The following is a 24,471-nucleotide window of genomic DNA, read 5'->3' on the forward strand; positions in this document are numbered from 1 at the left end:
CTATCTGATTGTCATCGTATGTTTGGCACATACTCGTGGGACACCCTTTACAAGTTCTGAACTGCATGTAGTGGTTGTGTGTGTGTGTGTTTTTTTTTTTTTTTTTTTTTTCCCCCTTCAAATTTTAGTGACAAAGAATTTGCTAGGAACCAGTGATTAATGGCCACAAATATTTTATATTTTATTAGCCTATCTTTCTAAGACTACACTTGATTTGCTATTTATTGCAATGTTTGTATCATTGGCAAACAAAACAAACTTGGCATCTGATAATGTTACTGGTGAAAGGTCATTGATATGCACAAGAAAAGGTAAAGGCCCTAACTTGGAACCTTGTGGGACCCCACATGTAATTAGTTCCCAGTTGGATGATGCCTGATAGTTTAATACATGTCTCTTTCCTAATAAACGCCCATTGTTTCCTGCCAGAGATATAAGATTGGAACCATTTTGCAGCATTTCTTGTTACACCATAATATTCCGATTTACTTTCACAAAATATACCAGTTGCCTGCATTTTTTTGTCTAATGAATTAAGTACATTTTCACTGTAAGTGTAGATAGTATCAGAACCCTTTAGAAATCCGAACTGCGACTTCGACAGTATGTTCTTTGAGATTAGGTGGTTATAAAGCCAATTGTACATTACTTTTTCTGAAATTTTTGAGAATACTGGCAAAAGTGAAGCTGGACGGAAATTTGATGCTATTTCTTTCTCTCTCTTTTTAAACAGTGGCTTAACTTCAGCATATTTCAACCATTCAGGAAATATTCAACTGATAAATGACTGGTTTCACAGATAGCTTAATAAGTTACTTAACTCAGAATCTCATTCTTTAATTAACTTTGTTGATATTTCATCATACCCACTAGATGTTTTTGATTTTAAAGATTTTATGATGGACATTATTTCTGCTGGGGCAGTGAGGGTCAAATACATATTATGGAAGTTACTTGAAATGTCTGGTCTGAGGTATTCCATAGCAGCATATACAGAACCTGACAACCCCATCTTTTCAGTACCAGTTCTGCAACACTATACACATCTGTCACCAATGTGTCATTTACTCTTAATGCTATTTGTCCCTCTTCGTGTCTGTTTCTACCGGTCTCCTCCTTCACTATATCCCATATTGTCTTTTATTTTGCTATCTGATATGACTATCTTTTCCTTGTAGTGTATTTGCTGTGATGTTCGTATTACAGTCTTCAACATTTTACAGTATTTCTTGTAATGTGCCATAACATCAACATCAGAACTATTTCGGATTGACAGATAGTTTTATTTTTGTTTTACAAGATTCCTTGAGTAATCCATGGCTTCTTTGTAGACTTTGCTCTAACCTTGGTTAGTTTTGGGAGAAGACAGTGTTCAAATAAGATAAGCACTCTATCAGCAAAAATGTTATATTTTTCATACATGCCATGAGCACTGTAAATGTCAGTCCAGTGAATTTCTCTGAGGAGTGTCCTAAAATAATCAAGGCTACCACCAGTGCCTTCATCTTGGTTTTTGATGGTGATACACTTCCGAGAAGGTCAAGGTGATGGTCTACTGGTATGATGTAAAGCTCTATATCCATCCCCCGATGCAGTACTTTAAGTGCTGGAAGTTCAGCCATATGTCTTCCAGCTGTACTTCCAGCATCACATGCTGAGATTGCAGATGCCCATCACATCCCAATACTCCATGTGCCCCGCCTCCCATCTGTGTCAACTGCGGAGAGCACCATTCACCTTACTCGCCTGACTGCAGTTTTCTCAAGAAAGAAAGGAAAATCATGGACTACAAGACCCTGGACAGATTGACTTACACTGAGGCTAAGAGAAAATTTGAATACGTGCATCCTGTGCGTATGACATCATCTTACGCCGCCGCTACGACAGTTCTGGCCCCATCAGCTCCGCCAACCCCAGTCGCCTCTCAGAGCCGGAAGACCACACCTGCCCCCTTGATGGTGGTGGGGGGGGGGGGGGGGGGGGGGGGAGGGAGGGGCATTTCCTTCCATGTTGATCCTGCGCAAACTGCTTCGGGAGCAACGCCCCCCCCCCCCCAACCATCGGGGACGTCTGTCCCCACTTCTAAGCTGGAGAAGCATAAGTCTTCTTCGGCTTCTCTCACTAGGAAGGGGTCCCTTGTGTCACTCCCTTCCCAAGTTCTCTTCTAGTGGGAAAGATGACACCCGCTAGTGCCTGAAGAGTCCAAAAGCAGCTGGTTGTAGGGCTTCACACTCATCCTCAGTCCCGGAGGCTGAGTCAGTGAATTCCTCCCAGCCATGGAAACCCAAAGAGCAGCAAGAGAAATCCAGAAAGAAAATCCCTAAGACCAATGAAATTGCGGTGGTACCCACACCACTGCTACCTACAACCTCTGCATCTGAGGATGGGGTGGAGATGTTGGCATCTGCTGAGCACCTATATCTGGCCAGACCCTCAGACACAATGGATATAGACTGCTCAGGCAATAAATTGGTGGCAGCAGGTGACTCTGAGGCGTAAACTGCCTCATTGAATGTTCATGCCTTCCCAGTCTCACGATGTCATCCTCCAGTGTAATTGTGGCAGTTTTTTCCACCACCTGGCTGAGCTGCGGCAGCTGTTAACCTTTACACCTGCTATCTGCATTGCCCTCCAGGAAACCTGGTTCCCAGCAATGCGGACCCCTGCCCTCCGCGGCTATAAGGGATATTACAGGAACCATAGCGACTATAATATAGTGTCGGGTGGAGTTTGCGTTTATGTCCTAAACTCGGTCTTCAGTGAACATGTGCCCCTGCAAACACCTCTTTAAGCTGTGGCTGTCAGAATAAGGATGACACAGGAAATAACTGTCTGCAATGTATATTTTCCTCCAGATGGTGCAGTACCCCTGAAAGTTTTAGCTGCACTGATTGATCAACTCCCTAAACCTTTCCTACTTTTGGGAGATTTTAACGCCCATAAGCCTTTGTAGGGTGGTACCATGCTTACTGGCAGAGGCAGAGATGTCGAAACTTCACTGTCACAATTCAACCTCTGCCACTTAAATACTGGGACCGCCACACATTTCAGTGTGGCTCATGGTAGTCACTTGGCCCTTGATTTATCAATTTGCAGCCCACGACTTTTCCCATCTGTCCACTGGAGAGCACATGATGACCTGTGTGGTAGTAACCACTTCCCCATCTTCCTGTCACTGCCCCAGCGTCAGGCACATGGTCGCCTGCCCAGATGGGCTTTGAACAAGGTGGATTGGGAACTTTCACCTCTGCTGTCACCACTGAATCTGCCCAACACGGTAACATCGATGTGATAGTTGAGCAGGTGACTAGCACAATTGTTTCTGCAGCAGAAAACGCGATCCCTCGCTCTTTAGGGTGCCCAAGGTGTAAGGCAGACCCTTGGTGGTAGCCGGAAGTCGCTGAAGCAATTAAGGAGTTTCAGCGAGTTCTACAGCGGCCTAAGCAGCACCCTTTCCTGGAGCACCTCATAGCCTTTAAACGGCTCCGTGCCCATGGCATTACCTTATGAAACAATGGAAGGAGGAGTGTTGGGAGAGATAAGTCTCCACCATTGGGTGCCACACGTCACCTTCCCAAGTCTGGACAAAGACCAAATGTCTTTTCGGGTACCAGGCCCCAACAGCTGTCCCTGGTGTTGCCAGCACTTTGCTCGAGCCTCTGCATCGGAGAATTACCCCACAACCTTTCGCACACTCAAACGGCAGCTGGAAGGGAATATCCTCTCATTCACTACACTCTGCAGTGAATCCTATAACGCCCCGTTTACAGAGTGGGAGCTCCTCAGTGCCCCTGCGCAATGCCCCTACATAGCTCCTGGGCCTGATCGCATCCACAGCCAGATGATTAAACATCTCTCACCTGGCTACAAGCAACATCTTCTCATCATCTTCAACCGGATCTGGTGTGATGACGTCTTTCCATCGCAATGGCGGGAGAGCACCATCATTGCGGTGCTGAAACGCTGTAAAAACATGCTTGATGTGGATAGCTATCGGTCCATCAGCCTCGCCAACGTTCTTTGTAAGCTGCTGGAACGTATGGTATGCCGGTGGTTGGGTTGGGTCCTGGAGTCACGTGGCCTGCTGGCTCCATGTCAGGGCGTCTTCCGCCAGGGTCGCTCTACTACTGATAATCTTATGTCCATCGAGTCTGCCTCCGAACAGCCTTTTCCAGACGGAAACACCTGATTGCCGTCTTTTTGACTTACATAAAGCATACAAAAAACACGACCTGGTGACGACATATCCTTGCCACATTGTATGAGTGGGGTCTCTGGGGAGAACTCCCAATTTTTATCCAAAGCTTCCTGTCGCTCTGTACTTTCCGTCTCCAAGTTGGTGACTCCCATAGTTCCATCCATATCCAGGAGAATGGAGTCCCGCAGGGCTCTGTATTGAGTCTCTCTCTATTTTTAGTGGCCATTAACAATCTAGCAGCAGCTGTCGGACCCTGCGTCTCACCTTCTCTGTATGCAGGCGACTTCTGCATTTCGTACTGTTGCTCCAGTACTGTTGTTGCTGAGCGGCGCCTCCAGGGAGCCATCCACAAGGCGTAGTCATGGGCTCTAGCCCACAGCTTCCAGTTTTCAGCCACAAAGTTGTGTGTCATGCACTTCTGTTGGCGTCATACCGTTCATCCGGAACCCACACTTTACCTTAATGACGATCCACTCACTGTAGTGGAGACACATCAACTCCTGAGACTGGTTTTCAACACTCGATTGACTTGGCTCCCTCATCTTCGTCAGCTTAAGCATAAGTGCTGGCAGCACCTCAATGCCCTCCATTGCCTGAGCAACACCAATTGGGGTGCAGATCGCTATATGCTGCTGCAGCTCTACAGATCCCTTGTCCAATCCTGAATTTACTATGGGAATGTGGTTTATGGTTCGGCAGTGCCTTCAGCATTACTCGACCCTGTGCACCACTGTGGGGTTTGATTAGCAACAGGAGCTTTTAGGACAAGTCCAGTGACCAGCTTACTGGTGGAGGCTGGTGTCCCTCCACTGCAGATCAGATGTGCACAACTGCTTGCCAGTTACGCAGCACACATTCATAGTTCTCCTGAGCATCCGAATTACCATCTCCTTTTCCTGCCTGCAGCAGTCCATCTCCCGCATCGGCGGCCCAGATCAAGGCTAACGATTGCAGTTCACTTGTGGTCCCTCCCCTCCAAACTGCAGTCCTTCCCTTTACCACCTCTACTTGCAGTCCGTTCACATACACCTTCATGGTGTACGCCTCGGCCGCAGCTTCGTCTGGACCTTTTGCATGGTCCTAAGGACCCCGTTAACCTCGCTGCTCTCCGGTGTCCCTTCCTCTCGATTCTTGACGTGTTCTGGGGCTCTGAAGTGGTTTACACCGACGGCTCAGTGGGTGATGGTCATGTAGGCTTCGCATATGTTCATGGAGAACATATTGAGCAGCACTCCTTGCCAGTTGGCTGCAGTGTTTTCGCTGCAGAGCTGGCAGCCACTTCTCGTGCTCTTGGATACATCTGCTCGTGCCCTGGTGAGTCGTTTCTCTTGTGTACTGACTCATTGATCAGCCTACAAGCTATCGACCAGTGCTACCCTCGCCACCCTCTGGTAGTGTCCATTCAGGAGTCCATCTATACCTGGGAACAGGCCCGCCGTTCTGTGGTGTTTGTGTGGACACCAGCACTCATCAGAATCCCTGACAACGAACTCGCAGACAGGCTGGCCAAACATGCGACGTGGAGTCCGCTTCTGGAGATAGGCATCTCCGAAGCTGACCTGCGTTCTGTCTTACAGCGCAGGGTTTCCCGGCTTTGGGAGACGGAATGGCATAACAGTACGCACAACAAACTGTGTGTCATTAAGGAGACTATGAATGTGTGGAAGTCTTACATGCAGGCCTCTCGCAGGAATCAGTTGTTCTCTGCCAGCTCCACATTGGCTGTACGTGGCTAACGCATTGTTACCTACTCCGTCGCGAGGACCCACCTCAGTGTCGCTGTAGCTCCCAAATGACAGTCGTCCACCTCTTGATGGACTGCCCACTTTTAGCCCTCTGCAGCAGTATTTTAACTTTCCCAGCCACTTCTCGTGCTCTTGGATACATCTGCTCGTGCCCTGGTGAGTCGTTTCTCTTGTGTACTGATTCATTGATCAGCCTACAAGCTATCGACCAGTGCTACCCAATGCCTCCACAGCAGCTTTAGTTTTATGTTTTATCCATGAGAGTGGGTTTTATACTTCTATGTAGGTTTTAATGCATGTCCTTTGTCCCTCTGTGTCCTCCACCATAGTGCTTTTAGGGTGGAGGTTTTAATGTGTTGCAGAGTGGCTGGCTTTCCCTTTTTATTCTGGTGGTTGGCCAGCCACTGTAATCTGCTTTCATGTTTTACTCTCTTCTGCTTCTAACGTCTCTCTGTTGTTTTCTTGTCCTCTTTTTGTTCCTTTTAGTGTTCGTTGGCTTCCCTTAGTTCTTGTGGCTTTTCCTTTTTTTTCGTTTTGTGTTATATTTTTCATCCGTTTTATTTTCACACTTGTGGCATTGTTTTATTAGGAACAAGGAACCCATGACCTCGTAGTTCAGTTCCTTCTCCCACCTTTAAACCAACCAACCTTCTGGTCCCTCCACTACACCCACTTTGGGAGCATTTGCTCCCCACCTGCAGGGAACACTGTTCCCCCTCCCCCAGCCAGACACACCTCGTCTTCCTCCGGGCTGATGCCAGCTGGTGGCTGAAGGAACCACAGATTGCTGGCTGTCGGACTTCTCATTCATCCTCCTATACCTGAAACCATGGAATGTAGTCAAATTAAGTCGGGTGATGCTGAGGGAATTAGATTAGGAAATCAGACACTTAAAGTAGTAAAGGAGTTTTGCTATTTGGGGAGCAAAATAACTGATGATGGTCGAAGAAGAGTGGATATAAAATGTAGACTGGTAATGGTAAGGAAAGCGTTTCTGAAGAAGAGTAATTTGTTAACATCGAGTATAGATTTAAGTGTCAGGAAGTCGTTTCTGAAAGTATTTGTATGGAGTGTAGCCATGTATGGAAGTGAAACATGGACATTAAATAGTTTGGACAAGAAGAGAATAGAAGCTTTCGAAATGTGGTGCAACAGAAGAATGCTGAAGATTAGATGGGTAGATCACGTAACTAATGAGGAGGTATTGAATAGAATAGGGGAGAAGAGGAGTTTGTGGCACAACTTGACAAGAAGAAGGGACCGGTTGGTAGGGCATGTTCTGGGGCATCAAGGGATCACAAATTTAGCATTGGAGGGCAGCAGGAAGGGTAAAAATCATAGAGGGAGACAAAGAGATGAATACACTAAGCAGATTCAGAAGGATGTAGGTTGCAGTTAGTACTGGGAGATGAAGAAGCTTGCACAGGATAGAGTAGCATGGAGAGCTGCATCACACCAGTCTCAGGACTGAAGACCACAACAACAACAAACCTGAAACCATTTCAGGGAAACCTTCTCAGTCCTCTTCTTCTAAGGAGAAGAGGGACAAGAAGTACAGAAAGATGTCCTCTTAAGACAAAGGAAACTCCTGTGGCCCCCATGCCACTGGACTCTGCGTGTACCCCTTCCTTGCCCAATGTGGAGATCCTGGTGGTTCCTGAGGCACCAGATCTCCCCAGACAATCTGTCACAGAATCTGAGTCAGTGAATTCCCTGACATCTCAACCAGTGGGAGTACATGAGCGTGGGTCATAATACCCCCCCCCCCCCCCCACACACACACACACACACACACACACACACACACCACTGCCAGTTGCTTCATGCCCCCACAGTATTCAGTCTCATCCTTCAGTGGTATTGTAACTGATCTTTCCACCACCTGGCTGAGCTATGGTAGCTTTTATGCACATACACTGCATTCTGTATTGCCAACTAGGAAACATAAATTCTGGTGCCCCCCACACAGTTCTGTGGGACACACGGGACTGATTTAGTCATCGATCTCTCCTTTTGCAGTCCTGGTCTTCTCCACTGGAGGGCACATGATGATCTGTATGGTGGTGACAAGTTCGCGATCTTCCTGTGCTTCCCTCATTGTTGCTCCTCTGGAGACCCACCCAGATGGGTTCTCCATAATAGGTTCACCTCTGCTTTTGTCCTGTCGGAAGACTGTAATCTGGTGGACCCCAGAGATCACAGCAGCCGTTAGAGATTATAGGTGAATTCTCCAGGGTCCTTCACTGGGGCACTTCATTGGCTTTACATGACTCTGTGCTTGTGTTCGCTACCTCATAAAACAGCAAAAGCAATGGTACATTTCCGCCATTGGATCACGTACCTCTGCATCACAGAGTCACAACCATCCTTAGGTGATGCCATTTATGTTGATCCAAAGGCTGTTGCCAAGCATTTTGCTCGACATAACCCTCACACATCTGCATCTTGAGAACTATCAGCCCTCCTTTCAGATCAGGAAACAGCCAGAGGAGTGAATGTGGTTAACTTTTATTACTCATCACCTAGAGCCATATAATCCTCCTTTCAGTGAAGCTCTTCATTGTCCTAGTCCATTGTCCTAGTCCTAGTCCATTGCCCCAGGGCCAGACCGCATTCACAACCAAATGCTGAAACATCTGTCAGTGGCACGAGCCGCGACATTGTCGCGAATAAAACAGTGACCCATATGTACAATAAGCTTCCTTTAATTTATGTCTAAGGTCACAAACTTTTTCTTAACAGTTTACCAGTTTCGGTCTATAATTACCATCATCAGATCTGCAGCAAAAAATGGGAAAAAACGTAAAAACACTTGCAGATTGTCTACAGCTTAAAAACAATAAATAGACCATGCAAAATCAGCACCAGCATCGTCAAATATATATAAATAACATCATATGCACGAGTCATGTTGTCAGTAGCTCCACTATTCAAAACAAGCTGCCATACAGTAAGTTCACCAGATGTCGCTAATGTAGGCATACACTAGTTTTCAGTGATTAATGGAACAGCGTAAAATAAAGGGGGATACAATAGTTGAAGTCTGTAATGAGCATATAAAGTATAAAAGGCATTACAGTAATAAAAAACAATGGAATAGAACACAACAAAAGTAAGATTGTTAAAAAGAGGAAGAGGTAAGAGACAGTAGTTGACATATGCTCAAGTGCCAATATTCTAGATAATGACATAAGTAATAAACACCTTTGATAGTGCACAGAATAATATTAAAAAACTATAAAACAAATTGCTTAAGAAGCCACAATGAAAGAAAACATAGTGATGCACGTAATCAGCAACCTCTGTCAGCACTAACGCCAGAATTTCACATAGGCGAGAAGTGGTTGGAGGAACGTGACTGCCAGAGAGAGGTCCCCTCATATCCTGCGGCACTCCGTTTCAAGAAAAGAATGATAAAGTTCCGTAACAGTGCATGTCCAACATAATCTAGTTAATGCAGTATATGAAAAGAACAGAGAAGGAACAAGAAAATACTAGAGTCATGCATAAAATGTACGAAAACGAAGTAAACATGTGAGACACTCAATACGAGGTGAAACTATCAACAACTATATATAACAGAGGTGTTCAGTGATTAAAGTAAAACATTGTCAAACAAAGCAAAGTAGGTATTTGGCACAAAGTCACTCTGCCAGTTAAGCAGTTTTGTTGGTTCTTTCTTTTTGCTTTATAGATTTCAAACTCCTCTAACAAATTAAGAGCACGCCCTTGATAGTCTATCGTGTCCTTTTCCTTCCCACAACGGTGATCCAGAACTGGGTTTACAATTGCTCAATGCCTCCAGTGTCTCTGTTCAGAACTGCAACTTCCTCTGCTGTCGCCTCTGGTCAGGGAAACATCATATGTGCCCCCATGGCTTGTGCCCCAATGTCGGATTTACCTCGAAGTCTCCATTAGTCCAAAAGATTCCGTTGACCCCACAATTTTTCACCATCTGTTCTTGGCTGTCCTTGAGAAGCATCCATGTTCAGAAGCAGTATTCACCGATGCCTCAGCAGTCAATGGATGAACAGGCTTTGTATAAACACGTGCATAGTTTAGTAAACTGCATTCTCTGCAGCATGGCTGCAGTGTCTTCAGAGCTGAATAGACTGCCATTAAGTTAGCCCTTAGCTGTGTTCATTTTTGCACTGGCAGGGGTATCCTACTATGTAGTGACTTCCTTAGCAGCCTTCAGGCTATAAATACGTGCTAGTCTCCTCACCCATTGGTTACCTCTATTCAGGATCTTGTCTCAGACCACCTTCAATCTGGGCAGCCAGTCATTTTCGTTTAGACCCCCGGTCATGTTGGGATTTTGGAAAATTAATGAGCTGACTGATTGGGCAAGCAGGGCACAAGGATGCCGATTCTGGAAATGGGGATCCCACAACCAAACCTTCGATTGTTTATATGCCATCAATGTCTGGAACTCCCCAAACAAACTGAGAACAATTAAGGAGACCACACAATGTGGCAGTCTTCCCTGCATGCTTCTCAGAGGGGGTGCGAAGTCCACCTGATAGTGGCCCGCTTACTCATAGACTACCCTAATTTGGCTGCTTTGAGGCAGCATCTTAATTTTCCTGACACTCTCCTTCTGGCGCTAGCAGAGGACGCCAACTCGACTGGACTGGTATTAAGTTTTGCCCACGATAGTGGTTTCTATTCATCTCTGTAAGGCAGGGCTTTTTGTTGCCTTGGATGCCTATGAAGTTGCTGGGGCACCCCTCTTTGTGTGGCCCCGCCTTCCCCTGGGGTCTCTTGGCAGCCCTTGGTGGGTGGCCCAGCCTAGTATATGCCCTTTCCACTTTTTTACTGTCTTTATTTTTTCATTTCTTGGTTGTAATGCCTTGTCTTGACTGGTCTTTTAACGACTTGCCTGTGCTGTCTTTTTTTATCTCTTTTTTTTATTGTGTTAGCTACACTTAGGCTTTCCAGGATTTGCCTTTTGCCTCCTTTGATGACTGCTCGTGGTTTGCCACTTACTGGGTGAAGGGACTGATGATCTTGCAGTTTAGTCCCTTTCATTCGAAACAAACAAACCAGCCAGCCAACCAAGTATGCCTAAGAACCCGCTCAAAAATAGATTATTGGTGTTAACTTGCATATTGTAACTACATTGACGAAATGTACAGTGCTGTTGGAAAGGAATGAAACATTTGCAGTGCCCGTGCATGACACTTCTGATCCCTCGTGACCCTCCCACATTCCTATCTTTGTTCATTATTCTTTGTTTAATTTAGTAGCTATTCTGGACTATTATATTTCAATTTAGAAATTTCTGGCAGTTGATTGTTGCAGTGAGATAGCATTCTCTTCTAAATTTTTAACAAAGAGCAACTGTAACTATACCAGCCAAAGGCTTCTAATTGTCACTTCAAAATGAAGGGAAGATGTAGTGTGGGAGAATGGACATGGGCATCCAGTTACCACTGTTGCTGCTGCCTAGTACAATATCATTTCGAACTTTAAATAGCTTTGGTTTCCTGTAGGTAACATAAATCCTCCATAATTAATATAAATATCCTTATGCTGCTTAAGCATACTGTAATCACTTAGTTAGTGGGATAAAATAATTGTAGATATCCTTTAATATTTTACCCTCTGTTTAGAAAATTTGATGATTATTTGGAAAAGTAATAAATATGTTCAAAAGTATACATAATTTTGCTCAGAATTTATTACTAGAAATCTTCCCTCTAGCTGTTCTGAAGTGTGTGCATTGAAACTCCCTATATAACAACACTCCAAACCCTTGATCATTCATGTATAGTCACTTCTTTTGTTTAGTGAATTGCAAGCTGAATTGTTTGTTTCAGGCACATCATAAAAATACATCAATTTCTGGAAACTGCCATCAGTCTGCATGATTGTAAATTTTTATTTCAACATAGTATTGAAATTGTGTGAAGGAAAATCATCAAAGAAAATATAGAGATGAAATTTAAGATAAAAATGTGGCCTTGGTATCATGTAAAGTAACTGCTTACACATGTTTAGAAGATAAAATTAGTAATAGTGTAGATAATTCTTTCTTTTGTTATTTCATTCTTTTCTCTCTTCCATCATTTTAAATGCTTTCTATCGCTATTTCTTCATTTTCTTATCCAATGAACTCTTAAACTTCTCTTTGTTGTGTAAAAGATTTTTTCAAAACTTGTGAATCATTTACTCTAGGTGGCATGGGTTCTCAGCCAAATTTGAAAACTGCAGATGAGATAATGTTCTTATTTTAAGTTTTCATTTACTACTGTTATTAGTGTGCCAAAGTTGTTAAGTGGACCCTGCTCAAGAAAAGATTGATTATTTCAGTGCACTGTATACACTAAAATGCCAAAGAAACTGGTATAGGCATGCTTATTCAAATACAGATATATGTAAAGAGGCAGAATATGGTGCTGCAGTCGGCAACATCTATATAAGACAAAGAGTGTCTGGCACAGTTGTTAGATCAGTTACTGCTGCTACAATGGCAGGTTATCAAGATTGAGTCTGAATGTGGATTTATAGTTGGCGCATGAGCGATGCAACACAGCATCTCCGAGGTAGCGATGAAGTGGGGATTTTCCCATATGACTATTTCATGAGTGTACTGTGAATATCAGTAATCCACTAAAACATCTCATCTCCGACACACTGCATTCGGAAAATATCCTGCAATAATGGGACCAACGAGTACTTAATAGAATCTTTCAGTGTGATAGAAGTGCAGCCCTACCACAAATTGCTGCAGATTTCAATGCTGGGTCATCAGCAAGTGTCAGTGTCCAAACCATTCAACGAAACAACATTGGTATGGGCTTTCAGAGCCGAAGGCCCACTCGTGTTCTCTTGATGACTGCATGACACAAACCTTTACAAATTGCCTGGGCCCGTCAACACCGACATTGGACTGTTGATGACTGGAAACACGTTGCCTGATCGGATGAGTCTCATTTCAAATTGTTTTGAGCAGATGGATGTGTACGAGTATGGAGACAACCTGATGAATCCATGGACTCTGCACGACAGCAGGGGACTGTTCAAAGTGGTGGAGGCTCTGTAATGGTGTGGGGCAGTCGGAGTGATATGGAACCCCTAATATGTCTAGATATGACTCTGACAGGTGGCACGTACATAAGCATTGTGTTTGATCACCTGCATCCATTCATGTCCATAGTGCATTCCGACGAATTTGGGTAATTCCAGCAGGACAGTGCAACACCCCACTTATCTAGAATTGCTACGGAATGGCTTCAAGAACAGTCTTCTAAGTTTAAACACTTCTGCTGGCCACTATACTCCCCAGACATGAACATTATTGAGCATATCTGGGATGCCTTGCAACGTGCTGTTCAGAGGAGATCTCCACCCCATCGTACTCTTACGGATTTACGGACAGCCATGCACAATTCATGGCAACAGTTCCCTCCAGAACTACTTCAGTCATTAGTCGAGTCCATGCCACATTGTGTTGCGGCACTTCTGCATGCTTGCTAGGGCCCTACACGATATTAGGCAGGTGTACAAATTTCTTTGGCTCTTCAGTGTATTTCTTACATATTATGTCTGGAAACCAGGACTGCTACCATTGACACCAACAAAAGCTGTTGGAGTAAACATTTTTGGGTATCATGACAATTAGGGAAAAAGAGAGAATAAAGCACTCAGACTGCAGGTGCAAGTGAATGAAATCATGTGCAACAGAAGAAACAAATTGAAACAGCATAATGATGTTGTTGTTGTTAGCTGTGTAGATACTCTTAGTGGATAACGTAAAGAAAAAAATGAACAAATTTAGTAATATAACTGCTTATTTAATATACTCTTTTGCTATTAAATTGTAGTTAAGCTGCTCATTAATAAGTTTGGCATTCTTCCAGGATAGTGATGTGTTAAATCTTGGAACTGGCAGTGTTAGCTGGTGGGAGGTAAATGGAGCTGGTTGCAAACCTGTTTATCCCACAAATCTTACTGCTGAGGACACTGATGTATTTCGACCTCTAAGACCAGAATATGTTCCTGGTTGTTTCCTTGACTATCAGTATGTAGAAATCTTGCATGCTTCGGTGCAGTGTTTATTAGCGGTAAGTAGTTTAACAGTTGACAATGAGCTACTCATAAAAATGAAAGAAAGAAATTTTGAAAAGAAGGTCCTGGAAGAGAATTAAATGATATTTTTAGTAACATATAACTAACGCCACAGCACACATTGTAGAATTGTTGAAAACCATTTCATTCTCTATCTTTTAAATAAATATTGTTATTCCTATTATGTTGAATTGCATAGTCAAAGTAATTCTGACCTTGCCAATTGTTGACACATTGAGAAGCAATGAGTAGTGCTTGCCTCTTTGTGTGTCTGACATAATCTTTAATATAACCAGCTGGTGCACTTTGTTTAAAACTTCAGTAAATTGCAGATGTCATTACCTATTAAGTTATAGACTATTAATGTAGTCTGTTATTATGGAATCCACAGATTCGGTGCATATCCAAACAATAAAGAAAGTGATTTATTTGGTATGTGTGTGTCTGAAACGTTTTACCAATTTAAAATTGTAAATGAGTTCTTGACATACTCAGTTATGTACTTTTATTCAGTTATACTATTTTAATGATAAATCCGTGTCAGTTCTAACCTTTCTTTCCCCTCCAGTCAGTCTTCTGGCTTTGTTTTATGCAGCTCACCTTGAACTCCTCTCCCACACCAACCTCTTTATCTCATAGTAGCATTTGCACCCACTATTCTGAGGCCCATATGTCTTCCTGTGTTACCCTCTACAGCCTGTAAGCTACTACCTATTAACCTCTAACCAGGTGTTATTTGGTCCACCTTCAAATGTGTGGGCTGTATAGGGAGCGAGTTCACGAACTTTAAGTGATATTTGTAGGTTAACAGATAAGTTGTCAAGTACAAAAGAAAATTGAGTTTATTTTGTTGGTACCATAAAACATCCATTGTGACAGTTAATTCCTTAAATGACATTGTGCCACTACCAAAGCCAGCCCTGCAGCTAATATAATAAACACCTCAGGCCAGTGCAGCTTGCTAAACACACACTCACTTTAAACGTTGTTTTATACAATCACACCCCTGGTACCTCAGTTCTTTTTTTCTAGTTTTCTCATAGTGGTTCACTACCGTATGTTGTTCTACTCCAAATGTATGTTCTCAGAAATTTATTCTTCAAATTAATGGTGATCTTTGTTACCTAGTAGACTTGTTTTGGCCAGAAATCCTTTCCTTGCTTGTGCTAGTCTGTTTTTTATTTCCTTCTTGCTTTATCCATCATTTTCATACAGTCTTTGCGTGTGCTGCTTTGCTTTTTATGTCCTTGTGTTTGGTCTGTCCTGTATTATTTTGCTTCCAAGGGAGCAGAATTCCTTCACTCCATATATTAAATGGCCCCAAATTTTGATATTAACTTTATCACTAATCTCATTTCTGCTATTCTTCATTACTTTCATCTAATTTCAGGCTACACTCAGCCCACAATATGTTGACATTATACTTTTCATTCAATTTTACAGACCCTGCAGTTTTTCATTTTGACTGAGGATAGCTATGTCAGCAGAAAATCTTATCAATTGTATCCTTTCAATCTGAATTTTAATCCCACTCCTGGATGTTTGTTTTATTTCTATCATAACTTTTTCAAAGTAAAGAATGAACAGACGTATCCCTGTCTTCCACCATTTCTAATCCAAGCACTTCAAAAAATCTTGGAAAACCACAGGAGTATTTTAAATTCTGGGAATTGTTCATTGTTTTCATTTTGAGTTAAATTTTTATAATTTGGCTGGTAAGAACTGATACTCTAACAAAGAATTTTGCTTTATCACATTACTGCAGCATTAAAACATAAATGAGAGAATAACACCAATATACAACTTTAGATGCAAAAAAACACAATGCTTTCACAAACATCTGTGGACAGCAATGTCAAAGGCTTCGTAAGTTGCATGTATGTGGGCAAATAAAAGCAATCAGTCACTGATAGTTGATGGCATGGAAATCCCAAGCAGTCTGATGGATCGTAATGATTCGCGCGTGCAATATGGCTGACTGTCTGGTTAACAGCGGAGTGTGGCAGTGTGGCAGAGACTCGTTTCTGTATTTATTAGGCATGATTGTGCAGTTTTGTTTCATTTTGCTTCACCCACATTGGGTAAGAAATTTACATTAGAATTTAAAGTTATCCAGGGAACACAAAGTGCTCTGAGAAGTGAAATGGAAGCCAGAGTTGCCATTTATATTAAAAAGTAATACAAAATACAGTCTCTGATTTTGCAGTGATTAGCATTTTGAAGCTTTTGCTACAGAAGTAAAAATGATGGGAAGTTTATAGTTTTGATACAATGGGCTCCCTCTTGTGATTCTGAGTTATTTATGAAATAATTATATGCATTATTAAATTTCTTAACTTCTGAAGAGAATGTTCCTTCTGAAATGATAAGGTGACATTTTAATTTAAATGTGCAGGACACATCTATTATACAGTTATACTCAGATCTCTTATCATTTCATGTAATCTAACTCTTTTACACAATTTATAACAAGAGATACAGTAATCAGTAGTGCTGCTGTTGAAGACATCTCTACAGAGACAGAGTAAATTGTGTAACTACAAGACTAATGAATAAAAAGAAATTCAGGACTGATATATGTAAAATGAATTGTATTGACACACTAGGAAGATGTATGTTTAATAAATTATAGTTCTCATGTATTTTAAATTTGTTTTGCAAGTATTCCTGGGAAACGGAAATCAGCTGCAACTGCTGCTAAACATAGCTGTTTATTTTCCATAGCAGAATTTCTCAATACAGTGACATTCATAATACTTATTGAAATTGCTTGGCAAATCGCTCATGTGTGGGGTGTCGGGCCAAGCGATTGGTTACGAGATACATTGCATTTGACAGATCACTTGATCCATTGCTTGTTTGTGGAAACTTAACAGGTTGCAGAAAATATTACAAATGGTAGTATGAAAATGCAAATATCCTTTTACACAAGATGAATTGTGTTATGTGTGAGAATGTAAAATGAATTTCTTAAATCTCAGATCATTTGACCCTCATTCAGAGCTTAACATTTTGAGGACGAGCCACATAGAAAGTTTTCATACCCAGAAGACAAGCTAATATATATATATATAATTTTTTTTTTTTTTTTTTTTTTTTTTTTTTTTTTTTTTTTTTTTTTTTTTTGCTGGCACATTTGTGTTTGATAGATCTTAAAGCGGGAGACACGGTAAAGATGATCAATATTATATGTGAAAGCTTAGTTTTTCTTGTACTTCTACTGTATGTATATTAATGTAAACCATTAACTTTTAACTGTATGCAAGTTTGCGCTACTTATCAGTGACGTTGCTATTGGCTGACTACATCACGTGTCCTATGCATCATTTGATGACACTCATATTTATACTTTCATAATACAAAAATGGAACACATTACTGTGCATCAAATATTTTTCCAAAACACATTGTTTTTTGCTGGGTTTTGTTTCCTAAAGTGCTTGGAAATTTTATGCTGTTGGCTAATTCTTTACCATTCAAAGGATCGATGTTTTACTGTCCCGAGGGAAAGTAGGTTGTTGCTTAACATGAAAGGGTTTTTTTCACCTGGGGATAAGGTGCTTTTTTTTCACCCAGGGAGAAAGTACTTTTTTAACTGTTAAATCAAGAAAGAGACCAGGAATTTTGTTTTCTTGTCTGTGTATATCCCCAATTATTTTTCTACCTAGTTTTATACATATGATCTGTTATTCATCTTTCTCTGTAATTTACACACATTTTCCTAAGAATTTCAAACATCTTGCACCATTTTACATTGTCAAACATTTCTTTTAGGTCCGCAAATCCTTTGAACATTTCTTTTCTTTTTTTATGGTGCTGCTTACATTATCAAGTGCAACATTAAAACTAACTACCTGTTCCCTTCGCCTTTCCTAAAGCCAGAGTGTAGTCATCAAATATATCTTCAATTTTCTTATCCTTTTTTTATGTTTATTATTCTTCTGTGACATGTTACTGAGTCTGGAAGTTAGATTTTTTATAAATATTATCTATGTAATGTCATTATGATAAATGCATATTGCAACAAATCTAAGATTTTCCATGGAAATTATATTTTATTTTTTATTTGCAGGTTCTTGGCACAGTTGGTGGCATATTTGTTTGCCATATTCTCTATGAAGATGATGATAGTTGTAAGTACAAACTAGAATTGCTATTTTTGTTGGTATGTGTATGTATTGATAGTATAAGTTACGGCATTGTATGGTTTTTTTTTTTTTTTTAAAAAAAAAAAAAGATGCAAAACATTTTCAAGTTATTTGTAAGTGTTCTGTTGATACTAGCACCACTTTAAGGTCCACGTTGCACAAGCTGCCACTTGGGGCGCTAAGGTGACAGTGCCACCAGAGGTGCCACTACTGACAGATTTCCGTACAGGACGTATCGCAAATAGTAGCGACCACTTGGGACATCAGACTGAAAGGGACATCTAATTGGAAGATTTGTATACAGTGTGTATCACAATTAACTGGAAACAGACGCAGGTGAAAGTGTAAGAAAGATTTTGGGGGGGGGGGGGGGGGGGTTTGCTGAATGAGAAATTGCTGGTGTGGGGAAAATGTTGTCAGACTGGTCATGGTTGACATAGAAAGTTTTGTTCTGGATTGCCAAAAGTAACTGTTAATAAGGGGACCTGTAGAACTTTTTTGTAATAAGCCACATGGGCTTATAAACTAATACAATGAAATTTTATTACAATCATCAGAAACAATTTAGTACCTGCAAACATTCATGTCACCCACTTACAGTTCACATTGCAAAGGCACTGCACCATCTTGTGTCAAAGGGAACATGAGCACCTCGATGACTTCTGGAGTTCAGTAATATCAGTAATAAGCCTGGTAATCAGTCATGCGTATTAAACTGTCTCTACAGGGAGAGAAGTCTTGTTCTTTTTCCAGTAACTTATCATTTCTTTTACATGTGGTAATGATTTCTGTATGTGAAAAGTATAGAGTTGCACCTTGTTTCAGAGTCCATGTTAAATTGTAGATTCACCAATAGTTGACTGTCAGCCAATTCAAAGACCAGAGGAAGGCAAGGGCTTGCCACATCTGACAAGACCATGTCTAGTAAGGAACTGTAGTGTTCCAAACCAACCTTCATATTGTGTGAAGACAACTGTAAGAGCTCCTTTTTTACAAAAATCAGGCTGAAATTGATTAAAACTGCATTAATCTGATTTGCGTATTTATATGGGTGACCACATACAATATTTTTCAAAGTTGGGGAGACAATATCACTATAATGTTGGCACTCAGCAGTACAGTTAGTTGATGTCTTCATCTTACTTCATTTAGGCCATAAGCCCAAGTGTGTGCTTGTACACCACGAGTCTTCACTGTTGTTAACCCAAGACTTACTCAGCAACAAAGCAGTTATTCTTCTTTTGCAGTGCATGAATGCTTTGTGTAATAGTAAAAACTGTAGGAGAGCTTGTAGTAAATGTTCACTGATAGTGATTTCAGCAGGAGGGTTTGGAGTGAAGGTGTTTGACCTTTGATAACTTTTTGTTTGATGTCTTGATTTAGAACATCTGGCTTCAGTTTTTATATTAGTTAGAAAATCAGACAGCTGACTGAGATGGGATATCAAAATGGTAGTAAAAGACTAGCCAAGAATGATTGTATACAGTGGTTCCTGAAATGGATCACAAAAGGGGAAATGCTTGTATTGACCATGATTATGATGATGGTGAAATTTATTATTATTATTATTATTATTATTATTATTATTGTGGTGGTGGTGGTGTTGGTGGTGGTGACAACAATAGTGGTGAGAGGTGACAGGGTGGTATTAATTATAACAGTTAAGTGGAATATCAGAAATAGTTACAGAAAATAGGGGAAACTTTGGCAACAGAGTTGTTATCACTCTGTGTGATATGTATTTGCACCAACATGAAGCATACATACACAATCACAGTGTATCAAAGGTAAGTTTGAAGCTGATCAGTGGAATTTGATTACATATGCCATCTAGCAGAAATGTTTATGTGCTTGTTAAACAGCAAAAAATGCATATGGGAATCTGGATGTTGAGCTTCTCATGAAATATCAGTCTAAAGGTGCAGTGACACAAATTTTTGTGGCAGAGGTGCATTATGTCATACAGGAAAGCGATGTGTTGGGATTCAGTCTGTAAGTAGTGTTAGTCATCAAAACCAGTGTAAGTTTTGTACAGAGTTCACAGAAATCGGTCCTGCTACTGACCCAATACTTGTAATAATTAAAATCAAGTGATAAGTATTCTGTGGAAGCAAAAACTCTAAATCATACATCTGAGAAGGCACATTAAGGCAATCACCAAAAAAGTCATATAGTACCTGCTTATGCTTGCTGAGAATGAGACTACTGGTTGGACATCTGTTGTTTTGCATATGGCCAGTGTAGAACTTCAAAGTTCACACTTTGATTTTATTATAAGCTCCTGTATCTGTGGTCACAGTTGAAAAATTTGTAGCCTTAAATAACACTCAATAATTGTAATCACTTTGTACATCAATATATGAACATTTGCAATCTGATAGAGCTTTGATAAATAATCATGCAATAGAACCATCAGTGAGTTTTTCAGGCACCAACTCTTCAGTACCAATATATTGCTACAGCTTTATTGTTATTTTTTATTTATTTTTTACAGCAGTTATCACTGCTTTTTAAACAGTGTGCAGACCTCCACAGTCTCAAGGATGCCGCTTGTGTTGGTCTCATCATTTCTACATGTAATCATTTCAGACTTCACTAATTTGTAGCCTCACAGTGTTAACAATTCATTTTCTTCAATCACACTGTTATGAGTGATAAAATCATATTGTAAACTAGGCATTTGAACACAATCATGGTTTCATTATGCTTCTGTAGTACAAAAGGTCATTCACCATTACCTTTTCCTTTCTCCTTCTGAAAATATAGTGATTTTGTCATAATGTGTCATTAGTTACACCTGGAAAATTATTTCAGTTTGCCAATTTGGGTATAAGGAAGTTGAACTAATTAATATTACAAAATAGGAAGAGCCAGAACAGGATTAACAAAATCAGATAACAGGCACTGAAACCTCTGCTTCCCAAGATAAAGAAGAATTCCTTTGAAGGATTTAAGGAGTAAGAAGGAACTATAAATCACTCTAAATTTATGAATGGTGGTATTTGCCATGTCAGTTTTTCATTTGTCTGCACCACCTCAGTTGTTTTTGCAAACAGTTGGCAAGCAATCACTCCTCTTCCATTACTAATAAAATAGGCTACATTTTTATTTCTTTTAATTTAACTGTTATTTTAAAATTACTTCCTCTTTTTGTGACTGTTTTATCTTAAATTATTAATGATTGATTTAAAGTTTGCTAACTAAATGCAGTGACCCGGTTAAGTCTGTGTTGCCCCCTTTTCTTTTGCCGTTAGTATTTGTGTTCATACAAAATGAATTTAAGTTTTGGTATTTAGCCTGTTTCAGATAATGTTGTATTGTTTCCATCTTTCATTTTATATATTTGTTTTCAGTTGATTTTCTGGGTGCTTTTGAGAACAAGAGTCCCCAGCACTTGGCCCTGAGGCCCATGTACGTAAGCCCTGACTACGAGCCTGTCCCAGTGCACTACTTACAACACCCTGCCACACTGTCCTGGCAACTAATGCACAAAAAGACCAAAACTGTTCTGCAGCAAGGTCCTGATAGGATACGTGTTTGTAGATCTCTCTCTTCTGTTAATAACAAAAATGTGGAAACAAATAAATCTGCAGAAAAACTGAGACCAAAGTCAGTTCATGTGCCAATGCACAACTCTGAATACTAACAAAATGTTGTTACATTTTGCTTCAGATTTAACTGTCTTAGTCACTGCTGTTTACATGTTTTTATTGCATCTCTAAAAGAGTGGCACTTGTTTAGTGGAACATATATTGTGTGGAAGTGTGATTACAACAGCTAAATTTAAGAATGTTGACAACTGCTTTAAATTTTAAGCAGTATGATATGTTACATCAGAAAATTGTGTGGGTATAGATAATAATTGTGCAACTTCCTTGTCATATTAGGACAACTCTATAACAGCATGCTTCAGAAAAAAATCCTTTGAAATGGAATAAAAGTTTTAAAGTAAAATTTGTTGTCTCTGTCTTGAGCTTTGTGTTACATAATATTAGTTGGCTGTTTGTTGCCTGGTCTTAATTATCTTATGGTACAGTTTAGAGACATTGAGAGTTGTCTGTGTTGTGGAAGATGTATCTTCTAGAATATTCGTAAAGTGACTAAATAACAAAATGCCTGTAAGGAGGAAAATTACTTTTTGATCTTTTGGGTTGTATGGTGCCATTTGTATGAATATCAGACACAAAAATGTTATCTTCCATTATTCTGCTCATGCAGATTAATGTCAAGTATTATCCTTTACAGTACAAAAATTTAGAAAAAAGCTACAAAAGCATCTTTTGGGGCACTTGCATTGATGAAATAATGAGGATTTCCTAGTTCAGGTAGATGTGTTCTGTGTTTTTTTGTGTTATATAGTTTTTGGTGCTTATTAGTAATATTGTACATTTACTGCATCAGAATGTTTCCTTTTTTTGCTCCCTCTCCTGGAAAGTTGATCATTTTTGTTTTTAATGTGAACACAGAAGCAATATTACGGTATATTAATAATTTTTAATTATGGACTGTCTTCTACATTAAACTATATTCTATTTTTTTTCAAAAACTTCTCTCTGTATATGTCACAGTTCAGTCATAATGGCGCTCTTATCATTCCAGATGAAGTATTCTTCCATTCAGAAATCAAAGAATAGAAAATTGTCAATTATTTGTTTTATATATTAAGAGAATATAAGTGTAAATAAGAAAGAAAGAAAGAAAGGAAAACTTGCTCTTAATCCTAATTGCCTTTCAGATAAGTAACTATTTTTATAGAGTTTTGCTCACAGCAGGACTGTATTATACATGCCTTGTGCCTCAAGCATAGTTTTGGCAGATATCATCGTGAAACATTTCTTCATGGGGCTTCTGTTTGGTATTATAATAGCTAAAGAGATTGCTGATACATGAAAGGTACCACCTATCTGTAATTAACCCAGTTCTGGAGAGAAAAAAACTCATATTTCTACTGTTACAACTATAAATATTTTTGTGCAGTGGTAATAGAGAAAGCTTATGGTATAATGTATTAACTTTAGTAGTTAGTGTTTAACCTAACACCTGTTGAATGTTTGTTCAATACATGATTAGTAGTTCCATAGTTAATAGTTTCCATTATAGTGATCTGATTAACTGGCAGGCATGGAATTGTATCTTCATTGCAAAATGCTTACGCACTTTGTCTCTGTGAATCACAGTTTTGCATTGCTCTGTTTTACTAGTGTGCTAGCTCTAAATTCCCATTTGTAAACTTTATTGTATAAAGTTCAAGGAAAATTTGAATTTTCAGCCCATATCCTATGTGTTTAACAAATGCTGTTACAGATTTGCACCTGCTGTACAAGATAACAAAATTTCTAAATATTTTTCCTGCAGCAACTTATGTACTGATTAGAGTTCTACACTTTATGTTACAGTTTAATAAATTCAAAAATTTTCTGTGATATTCATACGTTACAGAAATACAGCATTATGTACTGAATAATGTATGGATTTCATTTTAAAATAATTCGTTAAACAGAGACCTGAGAAATGTGGAAGCTGTTTGTATAACTGTTAAGTCAGTACTGGATATTCAGATGCAAAACCAGTTATAATCAGGTGTATGTATTATTAGATCTATGCTATGCCAAAAGTCCTTGCACACAATAAGTTACTAAAGTCCTTGCACACAATAAGTTACTAAAGTCCTTGCACACAATAAGTTACTAAAGTCCTTGCACACAATAAGTTACTCTTCCATTAAAATGCTTACTGCAATTCATGTGTCATTTCAGTTTTAATATTATGTGCTTTGACTGCAAGGAACAAGCACTTTAAAATTGTTGAGTCATTTCAGTATCCATAAAATCTGGAGAGCTTTCTCCAAACAATATCTTTTACATTACAGAACAATATAATCATATATATTGTATTGTAAGTGTTATTTGATGTGTATGTCAGAAATTACTAATACTGGAAGTTTGCAGTAGATAGTTCCTAATTTTTATGCATGTCCTGCTGTACATATTAGGCATGTTATATCATTTTTCCCCCTTCAGTATGGCTGCAATGAGTTATGTAGCATGAATTCTTTCCATCGCGATCTGGCAGTCCATACTATGCTGCTGTAGAGTAGTGTGGCGTTTTAGTCATTTATATTTTCAATATATACTGCACAATGAAGTTTCATTTATAGTAAACCTTTTCTTATACTTTCTACTACTTCTGTTGTACAAAGCTGTAAGAAATTTCCTACATAACTGGTTAATAAAATGAGATACTGGTGCTACATTCTTGTCTTATTATTCTAACCCTTTTTTTCCATCACACACTAATTTTCAGTTCTT

At 39.9% G+C, this 24,471-nt stretch overlaps 1 protein-coding gene across 2 annotated transcripts in view; it reads left to right on the forward strand.

The window, feature by feature from the left end:
- The window catches only part of LOC126475544 (uncharacterized), a 93,885-nt gene that overhangs the window by 56,687 nt on the left and 12,727 nt on the right, over positions 1-24,471 (forward strand). For both annotated transcript variants that reach the window (XM_050103474.1, XM_050103475.1), the window contains 2 exons: positions 13,809-14,012; positions 18,088-18,148. In XM_050103474.1, the coding sequence (XP_049959431.1) occupies positions 13,809-14,012; positions 18,088-18,148 (265 nt within the window). The remainder of the gene's footprint in view (positions 1-13,808; positions 14,013-18,087; positions 18,149-24,471) is intronic.

The sequence above is a fragment of the Schistocerca serialis genome, chromosome 1 (genome assembly GCF_023864345.2).
Source record: "Schistocerca serialis cubense isolate TAMUIC-IGC-003099 chromosome 1, iqSchSeri2.2, whole genome shotgun sequence".
NCBI classification, from domain to species: domain Eukaryota; kingdom Metazoa; phylum Arthropoda; class Insecta; order Orthoptera; family Acrididae; genus Schistocerca; species Schistocerca serialis.